The 19,610-nt window shown below is 46.7% G+C and overlaps 1 protein-coding gene across 2 annotated transcripts in view; it reads left to right on the top strand.

The window, feature by feature from the left end:
* Positions 1 to 19,610, top strand: part of LOC147697215 (E3 SUMO-protein ligase RanBP2-like) — an 852,038-nt gene that overhangs the window by 311,833 nt on the left and 520,595 nt on the right. For both annotated transcript variants that reach the window (XM_086934289.1, XM_086934288.1), the window contains exon 13: positions 1,396 to 1,557. In XM_086934289.1, the coding sequence (XP_086790415.1) occupies positions 1,396 to 1,557 (162 nt within the window). The remainder of the gene's footprint in view (positions 1 to 1,395; positions 1,558 to 19,610) is intronic.

Here is a 19,610-nt window from a genome sequence, read left to right as displayed (position 1 = left end):
GCATTAAAAGCATTCCAGAAACACGTATCAGGCAAAGCTGTTTTGGGGGAGGTTGCCCTGATATGCCCCCAAGGGGCAGAACGACTGTGGCTATTTTTTGTAGGGGTGGGGGCATTGGTATGCAGAAAGACTAGAATTTCTTCGTGGGGGGGTAATTGTCATGCACATTTTGGGCAGCCCACCACCCCTACACAAATAAAAGCAAAAATCCCTGTTTCTAGTCGAGGCTTGGGAGCTGGAGAAGCTCTTCCCCAGCTCCCGAGGCTTTGCAGGTGTAAAAGTAATCCCTCTGGTGCTTGCACCAGAGGGATTTCATGGGCAATGGTGTCGGACGCGCGGGAGCTGCCCGACGCACAGTAACACTTGTGCGTTAGGCGGCTCCTGCGCGTCAGACGCATCAAAGGGGTTAAGGCTCTCTTGTAGAGGTTAAGTTAAGCCTTGATACATATTGGGACTTCCCAGAGACTTTGGGTCGAATCCAAAAGCCCAGTCTTAAGGCTGTTTACTGGGGTAGTGTTGCGGCGGAGAATACTGGAAACTGTTTAGGTTCGCTGTCTGTTGCTTTTATTGATTTTATACCGACACCATTGTACAGAAGAACCATTAATGAGATAGTCCCACCGCTAGCAAGGAAGCTATATCCACAGTTTAGGAATGGGTGTCTACCCATAAATGCTTTTAGAAGGAAGTGGCATTAAGATATGGATATGGTGGATGAGCTTTGTACCTGTTGCCAAGGAGTACCTGAGACACTTAAGCATGTTGAATAGGCAGTCCCAAGGTAAATGGATAGCCTCCCCATGTAGGAACCTGGGAATTGGGAAGCACCAGGAGGTGTTGAGAACACTGCAGACAGATACATTTCTTATCCTGGTATTCTGCATGGCCAAATTCCTAATGGCAATTTGGATTAGGTGCACCAAGTGTATACTTGGTAATCTTTTAAAGCCAACCCTCTCAGGTTACCATTTTACTCTATCTTGCTATTTGGAAACCTTATAGTTGATTATTTATTGTTCTTTTTACTTCTGTTTTTATAACAAATGCATTTTTATGATTAATTTTGAAGGTTTTTTTTAATCGAAAAATCTCTGCCGCTATTTGAAATGGACTGACGAGTTTAATGTTTTATGTTGTATTGTCTTGTGTTTGTAAATGCACTGTTTATGCTGTACTTTTTTGATCTGAAGTGATCGAAATAAAGTTTCCATGAATTAATACAGATTTCCAGGGTTGAAGTATGCTTTATCTAGTACAAAAAAATCACTTGCCATGTGAGTATTAAATTGGAGATGCTTAAAAATTCGGAAGTGGTGCTAGTTTAAAACTGTAAATAGTGGGCTTTATCAAACTCTCTGCTCTGTCTCAAACAGTATATTCTGTGAACTCTTTTAGGGCAGTACACTGAATTCCTTTTATGACCAGAGGGAGTACATGGGACGTTGTGTTTATTACTGGAAGAAGGTTTTGCCTTTGCTAGAGATCATCAAGAGGAAAAAGAGTATTCCTGAACCTGTTGACCCGCTGTTCAAGCACTTTCACAGTCAAGATATTCAGGTATTGTTTAAAAAAAAAACATTTAAATGTTTTTACTGTCCAAAACAAATACTGTAAAATCAAAGATATGTGGAGTTCCAGCACTGCACGGGACAATACCCCAGAACACACCTCGTTTCTAGTCTCATCTTCACCTCAAATAATTCAATATTTTATGATTGTTCTCACACTATAAGTCAACCACAATATTCAAATAGTTAGAGATAGCTCAGTGAGATGAGCGCGCACATGCTGGAACAAAGTGGTGATTGGCAAGCCGCACTCTCCAATCTTGTCATAGGTAATCAGCCGTCCATACTCCTCAGGTAGATAGGATGAGTACTATGAGTGGTTAGGAGTAACAACTGGTATTTGCGGTGATTCTGAATGGCAGAAGTGCGGTATGTAGTGCACTATAAGAATAAATTAATGGCATGCCTGCAGAAACAAAGTAAATGGGTAACATAAGAGGGAGAAGGACAGGGAATGCAGTCAATGGAAATTGAAAAGAGACTGAATCAGAAAACTGTGTACTGTTCTGGCAATGAATTCTTGAAACTAGGGACACATTCTCCCATCCAATACCTCCAGTGAAGTGGTTCACAAGCAGGCGTGGGCAGCAGACCAAACTTAGATAGAAAAGGTGGCACTATCCATGAAGCGTTGTATTAACCTCATTAACTTATGGAATAGATAGTTCTTGTTTCCCTGCTCTATCCATAACTTAGCATTGTATCACCAGCCAAATAGGACTTCCAGGGTCACTAGTCCCGTAAGCACCATTCGTAGTGGTTGCCTCTGAGATAGTTCCAGCGCTCCCATATGGAGAGTAAAAGACACTTCTACTCATAAAGCAACTCACAGCCCAAGTAGGCGACTTTTTCAGGATTGGATCATACCATTGCCTTACAGCGCATCATATGAAAGATGTTGGCTCTTTAGGTCGAGCCTGGGCCGCGCATGCTCTGCTGTGCTTGGCTTGCTGTACTCAGGTAGGGACTTGAAGCTCCGCCCTCTCTCTGCCCTTATTTTTCATTGGCGTGTGTAGTTGTCCACTGTATACTGTGGCTGTTGATTGGTGAATAGACTTAGTAGTCCCTCTTTAGTGCCAACTTGTCTCATTTTGTAACCTCCCATGGCAACACACCCGGTTAAGTGTGTTTTTACTCGGTGGGCATTAATTACAACCTCCGAGCACTATTTCCTCAAATAGCTTTGTCCTTCCTGCTGTTGCAGGCAAGATAAGCTCTCTCCTAACACGTTTTCTAAATGTTTATAGCACAAACGCATTTGCAATACGATAGGTCTTGCATTTGCGAGAGTTTAAGCTGATGGCATTGTAAACGACAATGCCTTTCTAAAATCATTTTTAAAAGCAGCACGTAAATAAAAGGCATTATCATTTACAATGTCAATTGCTCAAACTCTCGTAAATACGTGACCTATTGCATTGCAAATACTTGTTTTACCTTATGTTTGGCTTGAGGTGAACATCACTTCAGAAAAGTGCATCTTGAGTGCCAAGTCAGGTAGTCCCACCACAACCTCTGGCGGCTGCTTTAATCATCTTTTGCTAGATCTCAAGTTTGTTCTCCAGCAGCAGCATGGTGCTAGCCACTCCTTGCTGGAACATCAGTCAATTCCGCCTTCCTCCTTAAACTGCATAAATGCACAATTCTCAGCTTCGGATCTGCCGTACAGAACTCCAACTTACCCCTCTTTGCATGACCATCCATGAGTTCCATATGAGTTTCCTTCACTTTTAAAGTATTGCTCTGTGTTCAATTTATTCACACTTTTATCTAGAATCCTCCTCTCATTTTGCCCACTAAATAATATGTTGGTCATCCTATCTTCACCAAATTCCTCCTCATTAGTCCTCTTCAGCCATTTTCTGACTTATGTTTAGAAACAAATGGAAGAGTTCTCCCAGTATAGTTTTAGGTCCAGAGGAGGGAGAGAAAAAAACCAAAACTGGGGGGGGGGGGGGGGGGGGGGTACCTCTGATTAGACCTATATTGCTTTTTCAGTGATATTCTTCACAAATACTTTAAGAGAAGGATGCTATAAGTAAGAAAAAGTCATGTAATTTATTCAAAACATTATTTTATTATTTTTCTTTTTTACCTTGTGGTTTATCTATTTATACATAAATACAAATTACTTTGTTGACATACAAAAGAAATTTTAAATAACAAATTATCTAAGTGCAATTAAACAACACATGGTACAATTGAAGCAAAAGAACCCCAAGCAATTCATATTATCCTGTTATCATTCATTCCATCATACGGTACGCATATCGGAGGACTCCCAGCAGACGTTTGCAATTCACACAAAACGACGGCGATGTGAATTGGTGTTATCGGCTACCCCCCCAGTTCTGACTTATGTTTAGGCCTGAAAAAATAAATTCTCCTATTTCTCTAGTTTGGGTTGATGTACGCAACTGCAGCTCTCGCTGCTGCAGGCACTACACCATCACATAATTGTGTTCCTCTGATGAAACAGTGACACACCAGAAATCCTCTCTTCCTTTCTCCTCTCATGCCATTAGGGCCACCCTGACCACTATTGCTGAGGGGTGGTTAGAATGGTGGACATGTGAATCGCACAACGGCCAGCTCCACAGTGACCTCATGATACAGGCATCATGGTTTTACTGTGACCGTCCCCTTCCGAGGTGGCCCCTCTGCCCAGGGCTGAGAGAAATTTGCACGCTTGCTGATATTGCAATTAGCATTGTCCTGAGCAGGCGCGAGCCGCGGGGACCTAGGTCGGCCTGCAACCATGTCTATTACTGCAGACTCAATAGGACTGCGAGGGCGGCTTGGGTGCTGTTTAACTGCCTACCTGTTGCCTGGGATTGACTGCTGACTCCCCTCCTGGGGTATGGGAAGAGGAGCGCTCCTACGCCACGAGGCTCCGAACGCTCCATCAGAGGTTGGTCGTGGGTGGCCACCACCTTCCCAAGACACAGGCTGGCGGCGTGCGCCTATCCGGATTATTCCTCCGTCTCTCTGCTGGTGCGGATGCTAGCTGGCTTGCAGGAGTTGGATCCTACCCCCCACACTTCACCCCGAGCTCCATTTAACTTCTGCAGGATACATGGCGAGACCCCTCCCGGGGGTTCTTTGTGGCATGAAAGGGACCAGGGCTGGTCCGCCCATGCTGGCCTGATTACGCTTGAGGACGCCCTACCCCTAGACCCAGTGTGATATGCCCCTGTTGCCTACTTCAAGTCTTGCAGTGTCCCTTACTGTGAGTCCAAACGTTGATCTGGTACATTCCTCATGCCCGATTTTCTTTTTGCACTTGCTTCTATCCCGTTACTATTTCACACTGGCACTTCTTGCTACCCGGGATTCAATGATCCGAGATTTGCACCATGGTGGACACAGCAGGCTGGAAATGCGAGACGAGGTGGAGATATCCCTAGGACTTTTTTTAACTATGGAGTAAGTAATTTGAAAGATACCTTGTACCGGGAGCCATGAGCTGTCAGTAATGGGCAAATCCAAGGGCCAGGTGAAGCAATTGAGTGGATATGGACTCACAGAATAGCGCACTGAAACAGACAGGCTGCGACCGAAGTAATCGCTGCAGCACTAAAGCAAATTAGAGGCTATCTTAAATCCACCTTAGAACCCAAGATAGATGTGGTAGCCCTGCAAGTAGTGCTACTGCGAGCAGATCATTGAAAGCCGTCGGAGCATGTAGTCACCACTGACTCCGCAATTGTTGCGATAGAACCCTCTGTGCAGAATATTCTGGAGCAACTAAAGGTCTTTCAGGACGAAGTTCGATATCTGAAACTAAAGGTGGGTGACGCTGAAGGGCAATCACACAGGAATAATGAGCCCATTGTTGGATTGACGTAAAAGGTGAAGGGGTCGAGTGTGGACCTCTACCTAAAGGGATGGCTGGTACAGATGGTACTAGCTGGCAAGCAGTTGACCTTTTTCTCAACTGAACGCATATAGAGTCCGAGGCCGTCCTGTGGAGAGAGACCTCACAAAGTATTTTATTAGCCTGGCAGACACCTGGTTATGGTTGAAGTTAAAACGGATAACAATGCGGACAGATTGGACTGTTGCAGATGGAGAATGGTGAACTGTGAAACAAAGGGTAAGATCAGTGAGAAGGCTCAAAGGATGCCCCACCACGGAGCAGGTAGTCAAAGAGCATGCATAAGTGATAGATAAACTGGATTTGCATTGCAGTTCCATGTCTGGGTTGCCCCATGATGACCAGGCTGTCCAATCCGGGGCGAATTAAGCTATCGAAGATGCTGTGGCTGCTCTCAGACATTGCCTAGAAATCAAATCAATGACTGCAGATTGTTAATCTGATCACAGTAGCTTAAAGGGACTGCTGTCATGGTCCTGGTAACCCTAGCCAAGATTGTTGGACTGAAGTGAATGGGGCTGTCGACCACAGTGAGGTGCATTATCCTGGAACTGTGGGGAGAATGTGATTACACTTGTGCTGTAGGGGCAGCCTGTGGACAGCTCTGCTATGCATGACTACTGCTAATTCAGTCCTCATGTACTTTCTGACTTGACGGAGTTACTTCACCGTTTTACAGCGCTTTTTTATTTTGCAGGGAGAAGTGCTGACCCTCTGCCTGGAATGGGGAGTTTGGGTGTTTGAGTAGTTCTGATTCACGCTTACTTGATGCAACACTGTATTCACTTGACATGCCTGCAGGAGAAACACTTGACTACTGCAGAGTTGACCAGGCTGCAGAGGGATTTTGGTGGGCACTAATTAGGCTAGAGAAGTCCTTGCATATATAGCGCTCGGGGTTCATTTTGACACAAATTTTAGGATGGCTGACCTGCAGAGTAGGTATGCGTCATGGAGGGTGTCTTAAACCGGGCCCTCATCTCCCTGGCAGCAATTTATTGACCGTAGGCTGAAGTTCTAACCTTTGTCTACCCCGTTCCGCCCTTATTTACTCACATGCAGATCCTGTGTTTGTGTGAACTAATATCTTTAACTGTGTGCCTGAGGTGGGCATGGACCTCTCCATGTGGGAAGCTGGCCTTTTTATGTGGTAGTGCTAATGTGCGGGCACACCATGCAAAAAGTACAGACGACCCTTATTGGTTTACAGGGCTAAAATTAATGATCCCAAGCTCTCTACTTGTAGTAGTGTGGTTGAGAAGCTTAGGCTTATCAGAGGCAGGGTTAAGCATTTGCTGTTCACACAGTCAATGAATGAGACACACACTCAAGAAGAAAATCCAAGACCAATTAAAAAAACTACAAAGATTTTTATATAATTTTAGACACCAAGATTGTCAGAATCAGGTAAGTACTTTGAGAGTTATAGATTTTTTTAGAAATTGAGAATATAGTCGAATAACGGTTTTGAGGTATGAGCTTCAAATGCAGTAATGTTATGCTAAGGGAGTAACACATACTGCACCGATATACTTACAAACATCTTGCACTGCGCCTTCTAGGACTTGAGGTGCTTAGGAGCCAAGGTCCAAGAAACCACCAGCAGTTCGGTTTTATCTGCCCTGGTGAGTCTGAGTGCAGAGGTGCTGGTTGCGTTAGTAACCTCGAGCGCTATGCATTAAAGTCTATGGAAGAAGCACCTGCAAAAGAAAGGCTGCAAGTGGGTGCTTGGGGACAAGTCTGGCAGAACCCAAAGGGGTGCCCGGCTCTTGAGGGTCTCTGGAGCACAGGGCCACAGTCTGTTTACGTGAACCCAGGTTGAGTGGCTCGGGTGCAAATGTGTTTTTGTATGGCAGGTCACTGTATTTAGAGGCTCTCACTTGGCCTTGATGACCTGGAGAGGCAGCGAAAACAGGGCAGCAGTGCCTCGACGGCAGGTTGGTGTCTGTGATGTCCGGACTGGACACACAACAAGCCTTGTTAGATGCAAGGGCTCTGGTACCCAGAGAATTGGTTTTGAGAAGCTGCTGGAGGGGTCAGCATTCAAGGCTTAGTGAGAGTGACAGGGTTGACCTCCTGGACTCACTACAACCTCTTCCTAGAAAGTTGCTCCCTCAGTGGGCCAGATAGCTGGCAATATGAAGTACCGGGTAGATGTGGTCCGTTCCTACAGATGCAGGGAGATGGCTCTTCTACCCCAAGAGAGATGCTGCTTGGTTGTTGAAGGGGAGAACAGTCCTCCAAAAGTTTGGGGAGGCTATTCAACCGCTGGACGAGCCAGTCTTCATGGTTGTCATGGTGCAAACAGCCAGGCAGGGTTTGGCACCAATCTAGGTGCAGGACCTCTGTTCCCATGACTTTGGCTGCTCTTTGTCCTCCTTTCTGTTATCAGTGGATGAATCTGAGTTCTTAGTCGGGGGGGGCGGCCCTAAGTACTGAATTTAGGGGTGTTTAGGGGAGTGTAGGGCATTAGGCAATTGGCTACTTACACCTGGGGTGACATCATCACCTATATGATAACTTCCTGTGGAGAGTAGGGACATTCCTAACCCATAGTTCCTAGTTTCACCAAATTCAAATTGGTGAAACCCTTCCTCTCCTGTTAACTTCAGGTTGGCCTAACATAGGTGTGTACCTAGCCTGTAAGTGTCACATAATAATGGAGACACCCATAAAGTCGTAGGACCTAGGTACAAAATAATATAGACAACAGATGGTCCACACAGATGTTGAGGGATGGCTTAATTGATAAACCTAACCAGTGGTAGAAGAATTAAACCTAAACAGCCAACGGAGAAAATATAAATACTGTATCAGTAGAGGGAAGAGAACATTAAAAAAAAAAGGGAAACTATATTACACAAAAACAATACACTCAAATGCAACACAGAATACATTATATTTAGGAAACCTCAATATACATATAGAAATGCATTTGCACATCGGTTTCTCCAATAAGTGCAGCAGAGTGCCCAAAGAAAGTGCTTGTGAAGTTAGAGCCTTATGTGTGGGTCTTCATCAGGACAGAGTGCTGAGTGGGGAGCAACCTATAGGACAAATGGGAAATTATAGTCATTAAAAACCACTCACAAAAAGTGTGTGCATTATATATATGTATAAATATATACAGTCTCTCTGCCTCTGCTGGCGAAACTCTCCTGAGTTCCAGCAATAGCCAGTGTAGGAATTAACTGATTGCGAAAAAACAGTGATGGCCAGCCGGCTCCTCTTCTGTAGGAGAACCTTACTACAAGGATTGGAAATATCATCACTATTGAGAAAATGAAAGATTGGCACTTCCTCTTCTATAAGTATTCTAAAAATGCTCCTCTCCAAATGTTAACAGGCAAAGTATTGGAAGAACGCCCCGAAACTCAGTTTCAAATGACGTTCCGCGCTAAGGTAAAGACCAAAACATGGCTTATCACCAAGTGTTCCCTATATTAAAATGGACAAATGAGAAACACTCAGAGTACAATTACTCACCAAAGCAGAACTAATCTGCACAAGATAGAAGGATTATGTGACTTAATCATCAAAAGGCCCTATAAAAAATACATAATGGTGCCGGTGTATCAGGTAACATCATTTTCTTAATAGCGTTCAGAGAAAAGAAACAGTAAGGCGGCAGAATAGAAGCCATTTATCTCTTTGGATACAAAGTATCCACAAATTTTCAAAGTATTCTCTCAGTCGCCCTGACGCGAACGGTCTGAGCCAGTGAAGCTAAATCACACGCTATGTTATCCGGCATGCCAAAGCGGGAGCATGCGTTGTATTGCGCTCAGCTACATGTTGGAGTGGTGTGGGATAGTACTAAAACATTGACAACTGCAGAATTAAACAAACAGATACTTCATTGGGATACAAAAAATCCAAATATTTTGATACTGGCATCATTACAGATTATTGAGACGAGGTGTTTGATACCAAACACCATTATTTCCAGTGCAGTCATTATGTAGCTGGGTAACTTGTAATGCCCAGTGCCCAATCCATACCCTTAACATGGCTGCCTGATCACTTGAAATGTTCTAGTAATGGTACTAGATATCATGGGGGTGTACCTGCTCATGCAGATATGCCCTCACATGTATCATAATGCACCCTGCCTTAGGGCTCTAAGGCTTGCTGTAGGGCTGACTTGCATTTAAGACATGCTGTGTATTTGGGAATTATACACAAGTGCGCAATGTCGTGTTTTCAGAAGGGCTCGCGCCCTTTTACGCATCCTGCAGTGGCAGTCTGCTTGCAGTTTTTGTGGGGTCTCTTTGGGTGGCAGAATACATGCTACAACCCAAAGGGACCCTCTTTAGAACCCAGGCCCTGGATACCATTGGTACAATTTACCTGGGACTTGTATCCCATCCTGGGCCGTATACAGCCCCAGGGAGCACTATCTCTTGGGACCGGCCAGTGCCAATTAAAGGACGGGCTATGCATATTTTGCGTGGCGGGTGCTGTCACAGCTCCAGCCAAGCGAAAGGAAACACTAACTCCGTTCCTAGCAAGTAGGAGCTTTCAAACTGTTCCCACTTGCTGGGAGTAGAGTTTCCGTCTATTTCCCTACCCGCAGTGATGCCGGCAGGGAAACAGATGAGTTTGTGGCATGTGGGCTGCTGAATTCATATCTGTGCATAGATCGCCGCCTAGTGTTTGGTCCGGATGATTGCACATTGTTGTCCTGGAAGAGTCTTCGAAGTATCACGAGATCGGTGGCTCCTCCCCTGGACTACAGTGCGCATGGGCATCCTCAGATTGCTTTTTTCGCCATTGGGTTCGGATGTTACTATCTTAGCTCAAGTTAGGAAAACTTTCTAAAAAGCCAAAAGGCTTTCAACAGCGTCGGTATAGTTTTGTTCGGTACCGATAACTTTGCTTCGAAGGGACATCGAGGAATAAGACTGTTTTCTTTCCACACTCGACCCGATCTTCGATCTACAATGGAAAGAAGCCCATTAAAGAGGTGTCCACTTTGCAATGCAAAATACCCGCACATCGATGTCCACCCGGTGTGCAACCAGTGCCTGTCCCCGGATCACAACGAAGCCAACTGTATGGCCTGTGTACGGTTCAGGTCGAAGAAAACTCTTCGGGTTCGACGCGCGGCTTGATTAGAGTCGCAGAGATCAGCGCCTAATCCAGAAAACATCTTCGGGACCGAAGAGGTTGTTGATCTGGAGGATCGGGAAGAACACTCGGATCCTGTTTCAGAGCATGACTCAGAGTATGACGCCGAAGATGAAGAAATATTGGAAGAAAAAGAAAACGTCGTCGATAAGGTAGGAGACGACGCAGAGTTCCCTTGGGGCCTTAGAAGATAGCTCAGGCGAGGAGCTAGGCCCAACCATCGATACGGGGGTCGACGATGAAGCACTCGATAAGGCTCAGGTCGAGGGATCGCCACAAGGCCTCACCCGAGATCTACTGACTCGTTCTACAGCCCCGCATAAAGGCCCGGCTACAAACATATATAAAGAGCCATTGATATCGAAACTGCCATTGGTCGATCCAAAGAAATCAAAACCGAAAGCATCACTGCCAAAACCGAAACCAAAAGTGCAGATGACTCTGGTCGGTTCCAAGGCCTCAAACCCCTCTGAGCCGAAGAAACAGAAAAAGGCCATTGATACCGAGAAGTTCAAAAAGGTAATCGACCCGAAGGTTGGGGCACCGAAGACCAAAGTCAAGGCTGTCGAACCGACTAAGTCGGCGCCAAAGAGAGCCGACATAGACAAACGGCTCGAACCAACAGAGGGGGTCGATCCTCGGACAAGGCCTGCGGCCAAGACAAAGACTGGCTCAAAGGACCCTGTCGAGTCGACGCAGCCGACCCCATTCGTATCCAAAGAGGTGTCGGAGTCACTCCAACGCATCAGAGAAAAGGCTACAACGGTCGGGCCGAAGAAGGCCCCAACCCCGAAGTTGGTCGGAAACCTTCAGACCACATCGACACCAATCAAATTCGGGTTGCCACCGATGGTGCGACCAAAGATGTTCGAACCAAAAAAGGGTATCTGAGACATTAAAGAAGTGTTGATGGGACTGGGGGCTACAGAGGAGCCTGAAGAACAGGAGTCGAGGCACTTCATCGACTCAGACACTGGTAGACTGTCCATGTATAAAAGGAAAATAATACCAGAAACACCCATGGAGTCATATAAGATTCCATTAAAGAAGAAGAGGGATTCAACCACATCGCCAGTTCTTGTGGAACCTCTGCAATCCTATGGACAAGAACCTCAGTCTTTTTCACCCACATACTCAGATGTGGATGCAGGGGATGACGAAAATGAGGATGACACTTATGTGGACACTGATCCCGACGATCAGAACCAACCATGGGCAGACCCAGCTGACTCAAGGGATCCGCAGAATGCCCCTGACACACATGCATATAATTTAAAAACATCTCCCACTGAGGACACTACTGCCGTTAATGCCCTTATTGAAAGAGCGGCAGGTAACCATGATGTGCAACTACATGCTGACCCTGTTGAGGAAGATTTTCTGGTCGACACCTTTTCCACTTCGGAAAGAACCGTCAAGACTTTGCCCATGCTAAAAGGGGTCCTTAAGCATGCTGGTGACATTTTTAAGGAAAACACCAGGGCAAGGGTATTAAACCCGAGAATTGAAAAAAATATATAGACCTGCACCTGTGGACCCTACTTATATAAGAGGACAGTTGCCATTGGACTCATTAGTTGTTTCTAATGCACCTAAGAGAGCAAACTCACAGACTACAGGTGATGCTCCCCCTCCTGACAAGGAGTCGAAAGTACTAGAAACTTCGGGAAAAAGGGTGGCAGCGCAGGCAGCTAACATCTGGCGCATTGCCAACACTCAGGCACTCTTAGCCAGATATGACAGGTCCCATTATGATACCCTTGAGACACTGTTGCAACACCTACGAGATCAGTACAAGGAGTTAGCGGAGCTGAGCTACTAATCCAAGAAGTAAAGCTTATAACCAATGCTTCCATCAAGTGCGCGCTAGACGCAGCTGACACTGCAGCCAGGGTCATTAACACTAGCGTCATGTTGAGAAGACATGCCTGGTTAAGAATCTCGGGATTCAAACCAGAAATACAAACTACTATCCTCAATCAGCCAGTTAACCCGGACTACTTATTTGGACCTGAGGTTGACACCACCCTTGAAAAGATTAAAAAAGACACCGAGACTGCGAAGTCTATTGGGGCTCTGCAGTCACAGCAGTTTCGGGGTGGCTCTTTTCGTCGCTCCAATACTAGAGGACCTTCAAGAGGCGAAACCACACAGCAGACACAGTCTAATAAAGGAGGTACACAATCCACCTACAATAAAAACAGGGGTGGATATCGTGGAAACAACATCAAGGGCAGAGGAAGAGGAAACAACAATTCCAGATCCTCTGCCAATAACAAAAAAAACGACGCCCTGTCACTGCCCCCGACCATATAACACCTGTCGGGGGGAGACTGCAACAGTTCCTGCCGGTCTGGAAATCCATCACCACAGACAGGTGGGTGAGAGACATTGTCCAGTACGGGTACTGTCTAGAGCTGACATCCACTCCACCCAACATACCACCAAGACACCGTCCTATGTCCGCAGAGCACTTACACTTATTGCAGCAGGAGGTCGTCAGCATGCTGCAAAAAGGAGCCATAGAGCTTGTGCCTGTAGAAGACCAAGGCTCAGGGGTGTACTCTCTGTATTTCTTAATACCGAAAAAGGACGGGTCTCTCAGACCCATACTGGACCTCAGGCCTCTAAACAGATACATTCTGTCAGAGCATTTTCATATGCTCACCTTACAGCAGGTTCTACCGTTACTCAGTCAGGGAGACTTCCTCGCAACACTAGATCTAAAAGATGCGTATTTCCATATACCCATACACCTGTCACACAGACAGTATCTCAGGTTCACTATTCAGGATCAACATTATCAGTTCAAAGTCCTCCCTTTCGGAGTAACAACGGCACCCAGGGTGTTCACAAAGTGCCTGGCGACAGTAGCAGCACACCTAAGGAGACAGCACATACATGTCTACCCTTATCTGGACGACTGGCTTATTCAAGCAAAGACGGCCCAGCAGTGTGCCAGCCACATGTCCCACACCATTCATCTTCTTCACAATCTGGGATTCTCGCTGAATTATCCAAAGTCACATCTTCAGCCCGCCCATGTGCGACAGTACCTGGGCGCGACAATAAACACTCTAGCAGCCAAAGCTCAGCCAAATTCAGTGAGGATAAACAGCATGCAATTGCTGATACAAAAATTCAGATCCCAACACTCGCTTCCAGCAAAAGTGTTCATGCAGTTGATAGGCATGATGGCCTCCTGCATCTTCATAGTCCCGCACGCGAGACTACATATGCGTCCGCTTCAGGAGTGCTTGGCACGTCAGTGGAATCAGGCTCAAGGACAAATGAAAGACCTAGTGTTGGTGAGCGGTCGGGCGTACAACTCGCTGCATTGGTGGAACCCACGAAACCTTTGCAAGGGCCGACCGTTCCAGGAGCCTGTGCCACAGATTATACTGACAACGAACGCATCTCTCCAGTGATGGGGAGCTCATGTACTCCACTACACAGTGCAGGGACTATGGACAGCATAGCAAAAGAAGATACACATCAACCTTCTGGAATTGATGGCAATCTTCATGGCAATGAAAGCTTTCAAAGTACACTTGTGCAACAAGGTACTGTTGATCCGGACGGACAACATGACTGCTATGTACTACATACAGAAGCAGGGAGGAACACACTCTCCACAGTTGTCTCATCTGGCTCAGAGCATGTCGAAGTGGGCCATTCAGAGGAACATCTTCCTCATGGCCGAACACCTCCCGGGCAAGGACAACCAGATGGCGGATCTGCTCAGCAGACACAGCCACCAGATGCACGAGTGGGAGATACATCCATCAGTACTCCAACCGTACTTCCAGCAGTGAGGTCATCCAGAGATAGACCTATTCGCCACAAGGGAAAACGCAAAATGCCAAAGCTTCGCCGCCAGGTTCCCACATCCGCAGTCACAGGGCAATGCGATATGGATGAACTGGTCAGGCAGGTTTGCGTACGCTTTTCCCCGAGCGCCTCTAATACCTCTGGTGGCACGCAAGCTGAAGCAACACTCGATGACACTCATCTTGGTTGCTCCAACGTGGGCACACCAGCCATGGTACACCACGCTAGTAGAACTTTCCGTGGTACCGCATCAAAGACTGTGGCTAACACCCAGACTTTTAACGCAGAGCCATGGCGAAATTCAGCACCCAGATCCGCAACAGCTCAACCTGGCGATCTGGCTCCTGAAGTCTTAGAATTTGGATACCTCAACTTGCCACCAGAATGTATGAACATCATCAAGGAGGCAAGAAGACCCACAACCAGAGCATGTTATGCGGCTAAATGGAAAAGGTTTGTCATATATTGTAATAATAATGACTTTAACCCACTGGATGCATCTATTCAAAACATTATCTGTTATTTGTTGCACTTATACAGATGTAATCTGGCGTACAGTTCCATTCGTATACATTTATCTGCAATAGCAGCTTATCTTTAGAACAGGCAGCACCTCTCACTATTCAGAGTGCCTGCCATTAAAGTTTTTTGGAGGGACTCAAAAAAGTGATCCGTCCCAGACACCCACCTTCACCAGTCTGGAACCTGAATGTGGTCCTCACCAGACTGATGGGACCACCTTTTGAACCTCTACACTCTTGTGAGATTCAATGTCTGACCTGGAAAGTTGCTTTCCTAGTAGCCATTACCTCACTAAGAAGAGTTAGTGAACTCCAGGCACTAACCATTCAAGAGCCATTCATACAGGTCCAACAAATAGAGTTGTACTACGCACCAACCCTACATTCATGCCTAAGGTGATTTAGCAGTTCCACATGAACCAAACCATAGAACTGCCTGTTTTCTATCCTAATCCGGAAAATGTCACAGAGAGATCTCTACCCACATTAGACGTCAAGAGAGCTCTTATGTACTATATAGACAGAACAAAGGATTTCAGGAAAACAAAACAACTGTTTGTTGCCTTTTCTCCACAGCACAAAGGCAACCCCATTTCCAAAGCAGGAATAGCCAGATGGATCGTTAAGTGTATACAGATTTGCTACGCAAAGGCTAAACGCACACTAACCATTCCTCCAAGAGCACACTCCACACGTAAGTTAGGAGCATCCATGGCTTTCCTGGGGAATATTCCTTTAGAAGAGATATGTAAAGCAGCCACATGGTCCACTACACATACATTTACGAAACACTACTGCGTAGATGTACATTCAAGACAGCAGGCAGCTGTAGGACAGGCTGTTCTCAAAACTCTTTTTCAGACTGCTGCAGCTGGCACGGGCAGCCGCCGCTAACAAGAGGGACTGCTATATAATCTATGCACAGATATGAATTCAGCAGCCCACATGCCTCGAACCGGATATGCTACTTACCAGTATGCATCTGTTCTTGGCATGTAGGGCTGCTTACATTCATATCGCCCACCCTCCTCCCCGGCGCCTGTAGCAGCTTTAGCATTCAGAATTACGATGTAGCATGGACATCACTCACTGTATTACACTCCATCTCTGCCACAATGGCGAAAAACAATCTGAGGATGGAGAGGATGCCCATGCGCACTGTAGTCAAGGGGAGGAGCCACCTATCTCGTGATACTTCGAAGACTCTTCCAGGACAACAATGTGCAATCATCCGGACCCAACAATAGGCGGCGATCTATCCACAGATATGTATGTCGGCAGTCCTACATGCCAAGAACAGATGCATACTGGTAAGTAGCATATTCGAACCATTGCTCCCACACACAGAGAGCTGCATATTTAGCAGAAGGCGGGGAGCCGACTAGGACATCAGGCACCTTGAGGCTTCCTCTGCGGTCCCCAATGATGCACACCGGCGGCCCTGGGTGGGGCCAGGGCACACAGGTAGATGTGGCCAAGCCCCAGGGGATGGGATACCCAATCCAAAATCGTCCCGGGGAGGGGTGCTATGTGGCCCTCCTCCCCTATTGAAATTTGCCCAAGCCCCGGTGATGGGTTCCTAGGGCCGAAATAGTCATGCAATTGAATGGTCATGCAGCCCGCCTTCCCCATTGCAGAACTGGGCAAAACAGGGAAGAAGAATGAGCAGAAAAAGGCAAAATAGGGCAAAAATACCAGTAGAAAAGGCAAAATGGAGCAGAAGAGGGCCAAACAGAGGGCAGAAAATGTACAGAAAAGGCCAGAGGGCAAATAAACATGCCGAAAAGGCAACACAAATGGCTGAAAAACCAGCAGAAAAGGCAAAACGGAGGGCAGAAAAACCAGCACAAAAGGCAAAAAACAGAGGGTAGAAAAATGAGCAGATGAGGCACAACTGAGGGCAGAAAAATGAGTATGAAAGGTAAAACCGAGGACACAAACACAAACAGAAAAAGGCAAATCGGAGGACAGAAAAACTAGCAGAAAAAATCAAAACAGCAGAAAAACGAGCAGGAAAGGCAAAACAGAGGGCATATAAACAAGCAGAAAAAGGCAAAACAGGCAAGAAAAACAAGCACAAGGCAAAATGGAGGGCAGAAAAACAAGCAGGAAAGAAAACAGACGGCAAAAAAACTAGCACAAAAGGTAAAACACAACAGAAAACTGCATAATAGCAGAAAAGAAGCAGAGAAGGCAAAACATTGGGCAGAAAAATGAGCAGAAAGAGTAAAACAGAGCATGAAGCGAGCAGAGGAGCCACAAACAGAGGGCAGCAGGTGGACTGGCAGCAGAGGGTAGTGGACTGAAAACCAGCTGGACAGGAGAACTGCCGCAGGGGGAGCTGGCATGAGGACCTGCTACATTTTTTTACAGAAATTAAACCTAAGCAGGAAACAATTATATCTATAAACATAGCAGGTACCCCAATTGAAGCTCCACCTCTGTTAAGGACAACTTATATTGACCACCTGGGTTTGATAAAGGCAAAGCAAGGGTGTTTTCTTGGCAATTCCACATTGAAAGACAATCTGAAATGCTTTGTGGAGGTGTATACATTGTCGATCTATTAGAGCAAATGTAATGAATGGGACAAGTGGGTTCTTTTTTTGTCCTTACCTGGTGAGAACAGAGTCCCTGGTTCTCCCTTTAAATGACTATGAGTATACAAATGTGCAAAATGACCTGGAGCTCTGCCTGTTTGGCCTCGCCCGGTGCACCTTAGTAGTTTGCTATAGTCTTCCGTCTTTATCCAGGATGATGGGCAGCTTATCAAAAGCCCCCCACCCAGCGCTGTTTCCCGATGAACTTGGTGAGGCATATTTGATGCTGAGGGATAGGAGGACAACTCCACCAAACAAACAAAGCACTTACTTCATATAGTTAAGAGGAAGGATCCTCGTTTGGAGGAGATTTACCTCTTTGCACTCTCGTCAACTTCTGTATAGGAAGATTCATTTTATCAAAAATGTTGGATAAAGACGCACAATGAACAACCACATTGCCAAAACGCACATAAGGTCTCTGGTGACATTTCCTTGTGCTCCATTGTGCAGCTGTAATGTAGAATATGTACTGGACATTTACCCAAGGAGGTAGCACTTAGTAATTAACAAGTAGAAAGTACTCCATTTGGGTAGATATTTCATCAAAACTTTGGACTCTTTTTGGATAAAGGGGCAGGTGCAATTTCTTTGTAGCTCAGTCACTGACACAGCTACTGACACCCACACAGACACTTAGATTCCCTGTCACACACTTTTGCACTCACCCAGAAACTCACAGACCCACTCAGATACTCATGCACCCACTTACAGAACCACTCGCACACTCTCACACCCACTCATGCACATACGGAGTCTCAGACCCACACCACTCACAGACCAGCTCTGGCACTCATGCACTCAGAGTGACTCGCACGCATAGAGTCACTTGCAAACCCACTCAGACACAGCGACTCACAGACCCACTCGGACACTAATGCACCCACTCGGACACTAATGCACCCACTCAAAGACACAGTGAGATACTCACACACTAATTGAGACACACACACACACTCCCCCACTGAGCACTCATGCACTCTCAAAGGTTATAGTTAGGAAATACACTTTTAAAAACCTTAGATATTTGCCTAAAAAAGCAAAGGTATAGGACGTTATAGTTTAATTCACTGAATAAACCAAAGGTTACAGGGATGTTATAGTTAGGTTCAGATTCATAGAAGACTAGTGAAATTCAGCAGTTATCGTTACCTAAGCCAAACTATAACTTACACCCATGCAATGCACAGCTTAATACCTCAAATACCACATCATGCATGACATGACCAGTGACATCCCTGATGACATCTAAACTGACGTCACTGATGACCTCATTCACAGAAGTACTCACATGCCCACTCTCACTCCTATACAACCTCTCATACACCCACTTGCATACCCAGTCACACACCCATACAAGCACTCCAACATCCGCTCACTCACCAATACAGTAGGGTGACCAGGTGTTCCAGATTTGCCACTCACCCACCCACCCACCCGTACTGCCACTCACCCACCCACCCACCCGTACTGCCACTCACCCACCCACCCGTACTGCCACTCACCCACCCACCCGTACTGCCACTCACCCACCCACCCACCCGTACTGCCACTCACCCACCCACCCACCCGTACTGCCACTCACCCACCCACCCACCCGTACTGCCACTCACCCACCCACCCGTACTGCCACTCACCCACCCACCCGTACTGCCACTCACCCACCCACCCGTACTGCCACTCACCCACCCACCCACCCGTACTGCCACTCACCCACCCACCCACTCGTACTGCCACTCACCCACCCACCCGTACTGCCACTCACCCATCCACCCACCCGTACTGCCACTCACCCATCCACCCACCCGTACTGCCACTCACCCACCCACCCGTACTGCCACTCACCCACCCACCCACCCGTACTGCCACTCACTCACCCACCCACCCACCCGTACTGCCACTCACCCACCCACCCGTACTGCCACTCACCCACCCGTACTGCCACTCACCCACCCGTACTGCCACTCACCCACCCGTACTGCCACTCACCCACCCGTACTGCCACTCACCCACTCGTACTGCCACTCACCCACCCGTACTGCCACTCACCCACTCGTACTGCCACTCACCCACCCGTACTGCC

The sequence above is a fragment of the Lissotriton vulgaris genome, chromosome 8, assembly GCF_964263255.1.
Source record: "Lissotriton vulgaris chromosome 8, aLisVul1.2, whole genome shotgun sequence".
NCBI lineage: Eukaryota > Metazoa > Chordata > Amphibia > Caudata > Salamandridae > Lissotriton > Lissotriton vulgaris.
Note: the sequence above shows the minus strand (reverse complement) of the source record. Positions and strands in the feature narration are given on the sequence as shown.